At 36.5% G+C, this 11428-nt stretch overlaps 1 protein-coding gene across 1 annotated transcript in view; it reads left to right on the top strand.

Annotated features, from left to right (window-relative positions):
• The first annotated feature begins 1655 nt into the window (after positions 1-1655).
• Positions 1656-11428, top strand: part of LOC117102101 — an 18331-nt gene continuing 8558 nt past the window's right edge. Inside the window, exons 1-4 of the mRNA XM_033242302.1 lie at positions 1656-1811; positions 6587-6641; positions 8682-8708; positions 9175-9207. Coding sequence (XP_033098193.1) covers positions 1728-1811; positions 6587-6641; positions 8682-8708; positions 9175-9207 — 199 coding nt within the window. The 5' untranslated portion in view covers positions 1656-1727. The remainder of the gene's footprint in view (positions 1812-6586; positions 6642-8681; positions 8709-9174; positions 9208-11428) is intronic.

The raw sequence follows: 11428 nt of genomic DNA, 5'->3' as shown, positions 1-11428 counted from the left end.
TATTATTATTATTATTATTTCTAAACACCATTTTATCCTTGCAAACAACTAATGTGTTTCATGAAACAAGAAATTTTCGGCGGGGGAGGAAAGTTCCTAAATTCTATTGCGAGCGAAATGTGCAAGTGGAGTTTCCAGCTCTCAGTTTATCCTAACACTGAGATGTGCTTGTATACTGCACCCTGTAAAGAGTGTTTTCCGAAAAGAACAAAAAAAACGGTATTGCTAAATGTGTTATTTTGTTATAACACAGTGGTTCCCAACGTTTATGCATTTACAGACCCCTCGGGACATGTCAAAAGTCTTCACGGACCCCCATGTCTAAGTATCTCCATTATTCGCCACAACAGTACAACATTAAAAAGTAACGGATCCTGGAAATTGAAATAGTAACCATAACAGCCAGCCAACATGGTTGGCGCTGATGTATGAAATTTTGTATGTCTATGGCACTTCTAGATTGCCGGAATTTGTACCGTCGTATCTCTTATTTATTTTAAATTTTGTAAAATTTAAGACGACTCATGATATAAGATTATAGAGAGAATAATTCGCAACAAAAGTACATTTGAACAATACAGGATACTGGAATTCAATATAGAAAGCCAGTTTTACAGATAGGGGGGTCGGTGTACCACCTCAACTCCATCATGGTCGAGGGCTGTGGTGCAACATTTATGGGTTTATGACACTTCCAGATTGCCGGAAATAGCACTGTCAGACACGATAAAATTTTAATGTAATTTTCTTTTAGGGTACCATTTATTTTTTTATTTTGTAGAATTTAGGGTCGGACACTCTTGATTATTTGTTTTATTTATACAATATCCAGGTAAAATTAATACAAGGCAAAACATACCAACATGATATTCATTACCGTATCTATATACACATATTAAACATCTTTACATAAAGCATACATACTTCAGATATAATCGATTGTAACAGATCAGAAATTGAATTTGACAGTTAAAAGAATTTACCGTGAACGAAGTTTTAACGGACCCCAGCACTTACGCGGACTCCCTGAATTGTTCGTGAACCCCTGCGGACCAATTAGACTTGGCAGACCCCAATGATTTTCCGCGAACCCCACTGATATAACACACATACATACACACACCCACACACACCCCACCCCCACACACACACACGCATATATATATATATATATATATATAAATATATATATATATAATATGTATATATATATAATATATATAGGACTCTAAAATCGATAGCACTTTAAAGTAATTTAAAAAAAATTGTATAAAAAAAAAAAAAGACATCTGAAACCATGATGAGTTTGCAATAAACTATAAGGCATTGTCAACTCTTGGCCAATGAAATTCCTACACACCAAGGAAAAAACACATGTGGGAAAGAAAGAGGTAACACAAACATCCGCTTTGTTCATGTACTTTAACCCATTGTCTAAATTATTGAAAGAATTTCAAGCATAATTTAACCAAAAAATATTGACATAGATCTGTTTACTGTGAACCCGTAATGCACAACATACCTCCTCCACTGGGCTGTTCAAATCTATTGAAGGTAAAACCTTTACTAAAAATATATATGTACTGATGAAAGGTATCGTGAAACATACCTATGCATAAAATCGGCTCTCCCCATGTCACTATATAAAGGAATACGTTTTCCAGCAAAGGAACCACCTTCAATCTTAACTTTCGAAGAGAAAAAACATTCGCTGAACCAAAACGAAGATGAACCGTGTAGCAGTAACAATTCTTGCTCTTGGCCTCATTGCTTCCTTTATTGAAGCCAAGCCAAATTTTCTCTTCAAGAAGGTATGTTTTAAGAATCTTATATAAACAGATTTCTTTTATTTTATTAAATATTGTATTGTTGACTAAATTTTTAGTAGCCTAGCTAGGCCAACTCTAATTCCATTTAAGTTAAGTATTTAATGCGGCTACACGCTACGTAAGTAATGACAAGCGTGATCTAGTATTAAACATATGTGATGATTAAGTCTTCTAATACGTTAGTGCTTTCCTAATGAAAAAATTCAAGTAACCTCAATGTGCAATGTGTGTGTGTGTGTGTGTGTGTGTGTAATGTCTGCAGATTGGAATATTTACGGTACATTGTTTTGTAGAGCACTCTTATTTTAAGATGGTGCATTTATGTAATACTATTTTGCAATTTTTTGGATACTCAATTCCATAGAAAGGTTGATTTTATGTCACATCGCGCAATGGATAGCTACAAAGAAAGTTTAAGTAAGTAAAAGTAGGCATAAATAATTAGGCTTCTAAATAATAGATACCTTTCTTTGTTGCAAGATGCCCTGTAAGAGCTTTTAAGGGCGTACCATTTCAAAAAATCTTCCTATTTTGGGACCTCGGCTGGTCGTCCATCTTTAGTTTGGCGCCCCCCCCCCCTCTTTGCTAAATCCTGGATGATCCGCTCCTGGATTTAGCGATGACTGTTGACAGGCGGTCACGTGACCGAACTTGGGTATACTGTCCGTATACATGAAAAACATTACAATGCGATAGCATAGGAAAAGGTAATATTATAATTGCGAAAACTACCACCCACTGTTAACGTGAGAAGTAAATGGCTGGGACAGGCAATACGATTGTTCAAAATAGTGCTTATTCACTTATCCTAGCGTTCTCCTTGGATTGTGGCCTATGCTTCGAAATTTAAGTGATTCTTCATAAACCTTAGCTGGCCCTAACATCGCAGCGTAGTTTGTGGGTCGAGGCCAGTGGCGGACCGTAGGGTAAATTGCAGGGTATGCTAGGTATTGGCATATTTAGGATGTACAAGGGGCCGCACGTCCTCCCCCTACCCCTGAAAAAATACTCGCCCATCCCCCAGTCGCGCCCCCGCCCACAAATCATGCTCAAGTAATTAAAAATTACCTCATATCAACTTATTTTGCGAGTTATCCCCATAATCACCGATCCTCCACTTTACCTTCCTAACACCATTAGCTCCCTTCTATTTCAAGACCCGCCAGTGACGCTAGGGCCTGCTAGTAATAGGAAAGTTCGTAAGCCTATATAGAATCAGATTTCATCAAAATAAAATGCATGTTATTTTTAATACCGGCATGGTAGTATTTTGTTCAAAAGAATTCCTATTCCTGTATTTTAACAGATTTCAATTCAAATAATAATAATTTAAAGTTTCTTCTATACCGGTCATATGTATGTAAATATATTTTAACTTTAATCGATTCAGATTAGGCTTATAGATAGAATACCCAATCGGCAGTGGAGGTGCCGATTTGTGAGAAGAGCATGCGCACATACTCTTGGAAGCACTGCTTCCATTCCGGTGTTAAAATTGGCTAATCTGACGCGACGCCACCACAGGGCTGTCACAATAGCCAATTTAAGCGTTGTAGATGCCCTGACTTCCATTGACTCACTGAAGTGATTGGCTGATATCATCGAAGAGCAGCCATGCAGAAATTCTAAGTAGGATGTTATGGGCCCGACACTGTGACTTATCCTACTAGGTACTGTACCAAAGTAGGCCAAACATTGAAAAACTTTGCTATTCCAATGAATAGCATTCCACTCGAAAAATTAGGGTATATATAGAAGATCCTGAATGAGAAATGCTAAATAAAAAGGAGAAACTGTACTACTATATTTTTTAAAATTTGTTTTAGCCAGGGTATGTACACCTTGCTTGCCTTGACTTTCCGCCACTGGTCGTAGCCCCCTTCATGCATACCTAACCATGCCGTAGATGTGTCGGGACCTGGGCCTAACATTTGTCGAAAAATCTCAATGTTTGCGGCCAGTATCCTTTACAGCATTAGCAAAACATTAAGGCAAAATTCTTAAGTTTAATTTCAATGAATTTAGTACAGTTTACTGGGAATTATGATAAGATATACAGCAATAAACAAGGGACGGCCGGGATAGAAATCTCCATGTAAAACACTGCTGTGCCTTGTGGCTTGTTTATATCCAACGCCCAAGTTAGGTCACGTGACGCCCATCGTTAAATCCTTCTATTAATTGCCTCACCAAAAATGTCATTTTATCTCATATATTGTAATATTTATGATAAACAATATGTCGGAGAAACAAAAAACACTCTTTGTATGAGAGAGTGACACAACATAGATCAGCTATCATAACATCTAAGCTTGATCAACCAGTAGCCCGGAACAACATTTCAATTCAGCTGGTCATTTATCTCAATTTCAGAGTGATTGCAATAGTCTAAGAACATAATGCTATTTGGAGCGAAAAAACGTACAGATAAAAAGAATCACTGGGAACATTTACTTAAAGCTACCACACCTTTTGGATTCAATATTTCGAACGTTCTCTACACTAAATTAATCTGGTAAAGTAAAGATCTTCCTGAAACCCATTGCCTATCCCATTCTTTTCTAAATGATGTTGCTGAAACATTTCACATTTTGGGTACATGTTTATAAGTGTACTGTAATATTAGAAAAGACGGTTTTACAGTAGTTTTTAATGCTGTTACTGATCCTACACCTAGAGCACATCAGGTTGTTGACACTGTTTACTGCAAGTATATGGAGCACTGATTTCCTTCGCCCCTTTTCCCCTGTTTTTAAAATATTCAAAAATCTGTATCTCATTCACCGTTCCCCAGTTTTTCGTCAAACAACTTTTTCCTGTCTTAGAAAAATCAGTTTTACAACGTATCAACATATTTCCTCTGCAGCCTGACTTTAAACTATTAAAATAAATCTTTGGTGTTGATTTGTATATAACACATGAGATAATTAATTATATGCAATTTTAGTGTATTTTAAAACATTAAAATTTCCTAAATTTCAATTTGCCATAACAATTCAAAAAAGTATACTAGATAAAAAATAAAAGTGGTTTCCGAAAGCTTATCTTATTTTACAGGAAAATATCATTTGCAAACTTCCAATTAACTTTAAAATTTATGAAAATGCACCATTAACATGGAATTAGCCGTAGGCCTATATATATTAGATTTGCTGGGCATCACCGTAAATACAATATAACCGAATATGTAAATAATATAATAACAGAGCTCTCAGATAAGAACATAAGATGTTATATTTGTAGGGCTATCGAGCCTTTTTTGTAGTTGTATTTTTTTTTTATAGACACTCTCTTACATCCAAATTACACTCTCATTAGGATACAGTCATACTGTAAAACCTTGAATAGAAGCCCAATGGGATTAGTCTCGAGAAGTCCACTTTGAAAAGAATCCCCCTCCCATTAACTCCTTAGTTTGCATACGTAATGTCGAAAAGAATTCTATCTCAAAAATGAAAGAAAATAGCACGGACTACTTTTGGAGTTCGTACTTACATTTAGACTGACGTTATCTTTGATGATTATGATAGCTTGTCAGTATAAATCTAATTGTCCTAGTATGATTAAGTCGATAAAGATAATTTAGATTTCCATAATTGAAAAATGTAGTATAATAGCAATTCAAAATATTTACAGCGTGCATTTCGAAAAGAAGCCTCTCTCTTCAGTTTGCAAAAGTAATCTCGAAAGTCTATCTAAAAAAGAAGTCCATCTAGAGTTCTGAAAAGCCCAAGGCTTCTATAAAAAGTTTTATGGTATTAATTATTGTAATATGACTGATGCCGCCTCACATATAGTGGAGCTATGGTTAAGCTAAAATAGATGATTGGTCCATCTGTTCTATTTTCTCTATGATTGGTCGTAAAATTGAGGCTACTGAATTGAGATAATACCTCCATGGTCGTAAGGAAATCATAATAAATAATATTTAAATTACGTTTTCTGCGTATCGCCTTTAAACACTGTATTGACAAAATTTAAGAATTGCAGTAAAAATATATTTTTAAATGTTAACATTTATTGAATACACCCTTCGAATAGAATGATGGGGATGCTTAGACATTTTTAAAGTTCATTAGGACTTATATTATATATTTCTTATGAGGTATAAATAAAGCATCACCTAATAGAGCAGCTTAGCTCAGTCGGCTTATCTGGTGGTAGCCACTGTGTGTGCGTTGAACCGTGAAGATCTCTAGGTCCCTGGTTTAATTCCAATCGCTGCCTCTCCTTGTGTTTCAGCTGGAGGGCTGAAATACAATAGCGCACCGTTTTTTCGGTGGAAGCGTTTAAACCGTTGGTCCCGTGTGCATTATGGCCCATGTGCACGTTAAAGAACGCAGTACACTCTTCGGAAAAGAGTAGGGGATTTTCTCCCGGTGTACTGCCCAATCACCACCAGAAGGACCCCACTGGAAATAATTCTTCTTCTAGACTTTCGTCGGCTATCCTTGGTGTTTACACCCAATAAATTCAATCCAATCCAATGATGGAAGGATATACAGTATGTCAGCCAATACACGAGTTGGACCCTCAAGTTTACTAATGTGAATGGCAGTCAACAACAACAATGATGGGCATGGTGACTAGTAGACATATTTCAAACCTAATAACACTCAGTCCAGCTATAGAAGCTTCGGCCTGGTGTTGTAACATAGATGTGTATGACGCATGCAATCAGGAGGTTATTTAGGATGAGTTAAATTTACATAAACTTAATAAATAATAACATTATTTATAAACTTCTTTGACTTTAGGAAGTTGGCGAAGGCAGTCCAGAAGAAGTAATTGATGACCACCCACCTGAACAAGGTAGATGAATCTTTAATTTGAAAAAAAAAATTAAGGGCTCAATCTCGAATGTTTACGACACCCATAGATGAATAACGTACAATACACGTGCCTCAATTTCTATTCATAAACTGGCACTGAGCCAAACCATGAAGAGGCCTAAATAATTCAAAGGAGTGTTGTAATAGCATATCATTGCACTAAGTGTTTTTGACATTATCATCAGGGGTGGCGCCAGGATTTGCCTTACTCCGACGTGGGGGTGCCAATGTCCCCGACGAGTCAGAGCGCCGATGTCCCCAACGATAGGCAAGTGGGCGTGGTCGGTCTTACCTCAAAATCATTCGAATGTGGTCCAAACCCCGAAAAATAATTTAGGTATTTCAAAGGCTTATTTAATCTTTCTTCTCATAGTCACCATGTCTAGGGCATTTATTAAAATACACAGGCCAACGGCCCGGAATATAAGAGAAAACAAACTCAGATGCAATATTAATTTAACATAATTATTTCTTTTGTTAAAAGCCAGATAAATATATTTTGAAATGTTTTCTATTGCATATCTATTATTTAATCCATTTTATAATCTACTAATATGTAGAAAGTACATATAAATTCCCCCTCACCGCCCCCACTGCCACCACTTCAGATTAGAATGCTAGAAGTCCATCTCTCTATTCCTTGAGCAAGTATTATTTAGTTGCAATGTTGCAATGTTTGCATAAATTAATCTACCGTACGTTATCTTCCTTGCCAATGGAACATTGGACGGTTGACTTAAGTCCTCTTTTAGCTGATGATCTAGCTTACGTAGTGTGGTAGAAGGATTCGTAGGTATGATGGATACCTGTCATAGGCCGCGTCGTGAGCGATCCTTCTGTGGACGGACAGGGGACTAGAGATGGACCAGTCCACCGGGGTAACCCCCTACTCTTCTCGAATGATGTGCTGGGTTCTTTAAAGTGCACACAAGCCAATTGTGTACACTGGGCCTACGGTTTAGAGTCCTTATCCGAGAAGACGTGTTCCACCACCGGAACCATAGGCGAGCGTGCTGTTTGAACCAGCGCCGATATTATGGCTGTATGTCACGTTTCCCCTGTCTTAACCGCTCGGCCAATCTAACCAAGGGTTAGAGGTTTATTACTCCCTTAATGGAGAGCAGACAGGTTATTTTTACATTTTTATTACATATATTTTCTTGGTTTCATCATGCGTTATTATAGTTTTTCATTATGGGTTGCAATGTTTTCTTCATTTATTTATAATAATTTCTCCTCTTGATTTTATAATGAGAAAAAATAATAGTCAACGTCGATTTCATCATGAATTATAACATAATGCTGCGATACTCTAATGTTCAAAGCACACTTTCACACATTATTGTTCAATTTACTTCTGTAATGCTGTGGTAGACCAATTTACCAGAATTTTACATAAGTATGACTACAACAATTACGGTAATTTAATGGAATTAAGAATATTAATGATGGAAATAATGGAAATTGCCTGAATCAACTGTAACGTTTCTCTTGACAAATTACGGCTTATATCTTTCTAATTACAGGATTATTATTGTTTATGTCCATACCATATTTAATCACTGATGCTCCTCTCTCGAGAGGGCGTTAAGTACGGCTGTTGCGCTCTCATTGTGTAATACAATGTAAGAAACGGTTATTTGAATCTGTTCAACCATGAAGCCTCAGTGGTCTACTGGTTATGACGCTCACCTTCACAAAGAGAGGTCACAGGTTCGAAACCCGTCGGCGGAATTTTATTACACAATTTGTTTATTTACAGGACAACATTCGTTGAGTTCTGTACTACAGGATGTACTATCGTGTCCTTTATTCGAACACATTTACCTTCCTTCGATTATTTATATATAATTTAATAGTGTTCACTAGGGCCTACTATCTTGATGGTTATTTTATATTACTATTTATTTCTAGCCGTACTTAACGCCCTCTCGAGGTCGCAGATCCGATGTATAAGAGACAGTATATATATATATATATATAAATTAAACTAATCACGTGCTTGGTTTTTTTTTTTCAGATGTAACAGTTGAAGACTGCTTTCATGGTAACTACCACACTTTTAAAACTTTGTTATTGCATGTCCTATGACTGTCAAATCATGGAACGATTCAACTGTAGTTAGTAAAACCTGAAGACACTTTTAGTTTAATTTCGTAAATGGGCACTAAGCTCAATCTCTGAGTGGCGAAGTATCAAAATGCTTCAGTATTATCCTAGTCTATATTTTGTAGTCCACGCACCCTAACTATTCATCAGGTAAATGAGTCAAAACAATGCTTATAATAAAAGATAAGTTTCTATTCACCTCTTAATTGTTTTCTTTAAGTAAATATAATATTAATATTATTTTATGGAACAGTGAATCATTCCTTACAATAATTTATGAATCCTTACTGTATTTATGATGCACCAGATAATTATACAGTACAGACGTCGGAATGACGATAGCAGGATCTGTTGTTTTCGATACGTTTATGAATCTGTATAATTTTATTTTTTATTTCTTACAGAATATAGAAAAGTACTGGACGGGACTTCTGAATGTGAGTTTACTATTTATTTTAATTTGGGTTCGTAAATACAAATCCGTACCCTTGTACAGTACAGTACATTAAAACATGTATAGCCTAAAATACATAGGCCTACAATACCCCCGAACCCATGGTTCGACCATTTTTTAATTGTGAATCTTTTCTGATAAACTTTATTCCTCCTCCTCCTCCTCCTCATCATCATCATTATCAACAGCAGCATCATCATCATAATCATCATCATCATCACAACCACCGTCACAATTCATTATTATTATATGATTATCATCATTACCAACATCATCATCACCGGTACAATCATCATTACGATAATACGTAGGTTGTATTCTAGCTGTGCTAGTGTGTGTGTGTCTGATCATGGAGGTATTATTGAGAAGGAGATCACTCGGCAACAGATCCCTTTGACGCGACAAACCCTTGTGTTCCCCGCCTTTGGATCGCGCGCGGGCGTATTACCCTATAATTCACATGTTTTCGTTAGCAACAACTTGGCAACGACATGCATTTATACGCTTCCAGCAGAGCAGTTGTGCAATAAAGCGTTTGATTTTAACCCATTACATATCTTTAAACAATGTTCCCCTGATTAGATTTTTTCGGACTTTTGGTATGTTATTATTTGTATATTTCAGGAACGGATTCAGTAAAATATTTATGTTAGAATTACTTCTGTGTTCATTATAATTTTGTCTAAAGATTGATTGGTTCGACTATAAAGCTAAGTCAGCGTAAAACTGAAAAATACTTAGATTTTGGATTGATTTTTCGAATAGTTAACCCTCGTTAACCCTAAAATGACTCAGATTATTATAAAATCCTCAATCATTTATTAATTAATATCTGTTAAAATTAGAATTGGCGAATTTTGGCCAATTTATGGATTTTGAAATTGAAATATACTATACTTTTAAAGGTCATGTAAATGTTCCATTACATTCGAAACTTTATTTGGTGAAAAATATTAATATGTTTGATATTTTATGAGAGATAGATGTATCAGCTTCAAAATGGAAACGATTGCGCAGCCATAGCAATTGACTGTATGTAGTGCGCATCGAGAAAAGAAGGTGCTCCCCATTTCGCCATGTTCAATTTTTTGGTAAACTATGCCTGCTGAAAATTTGATGGCGGGGAACACATGGGACTTCAAAGGCATCGCGCAAATGTTCTTCACGCGCTGCGGCAGCTTTGATTTTGGTTCATTTGCATAGCGCTGCGTGCGCGTAGCTTTTTCGAGTGATCTCCTTCTCAATAATACCTCCATGGTCTGATCTACCCGGTAAACCGGTGCCAGCTACTCTCGTCTGTCCTCAACAGTAGGACTGTACGGAGCAGTACATTGGAGTAACACCCTACTTGTTTTGTTTCAATTGTATTGATGAAAAAAGGTCACCGTCATTTTTCACTTTCGATTGGTGCTATGATGACCGCACACCGCGTAGAGGCTGCATTTTTGGTATCCTCCCAATTGGTCGAAATCCAGTTTGTCGAAACCCGGTTTGCCGAATTTAATCCACTTTGCCGAAGACCCAGTTTGCATAATCCAGTTCACCGAAAACATGAAATCCCATTTGGCCGAAACCCGGTTAGCCGAACCCAGTTTGCCGAATTTGAATTTTGTCGTCACCATCGTACAAAAGCGCAGCACACTAATATTTTGAAATAAAATGTAATAAACAGCAATTATTTAGACGAAATCGAATATCTAGACATAACTCTTTTGAACTAATGTAATAACAGTAATTATTGTAGGCGAAACCGAATGTAAACTCAGACTTAACAACCACAAAAAAATATTTAAGACCATCAAAAGGTCTTCCTGTTGCTCACCACTTTAATTTACTGAGCCATACTATCAGTGATTTAGGCTTTATAATCTTAGGCACCAATTTCAAATCTACTAAGGCTAGAGAACTGAGCGGATACCCTCGGGACATCTTCTAGCCTTAGCAGATCTGAAATTGGTACCTAAGATTTACTAGCCTAAATCACTGATAGTATGGCTCCTTAATTTGAAATAGTGAGCAATAGAGAAGCCCGTTGAAGCCCTCTAAAAATACATGCTTCACTATTCCAGCCTAAAAATACATTCTTCATAATGTTTTGAGGCATCTACTGATTGATGACCACCTGATGAAGGGCGATGCCCGAAAACGTTTTTATTATTAAAAGTTACGGCTACTCTACACTTTTGCTTTATACGTTTTACTAC

The sequence above is a fragment of the Anneissia japonica genome, unplaced genomic scaffold (genome assembly GCF_011630105.1).
Source record: "Anneissia japonica isolate Jap-2015-1 unplaced genomic scaffold, ASM1163010v1 scaffold171446_len717541_cov154, whole genome shotgun sequence".
Lineage (NCBI taxonomy): Eukaryota > Metazoa > Echinodermata > Crinoidea > Comatulida > Comatulidae > Anneissia > Anneissia japonica.
This window is presented reverse-complemented; position numbering and strand designations above follow the sequence as displayed.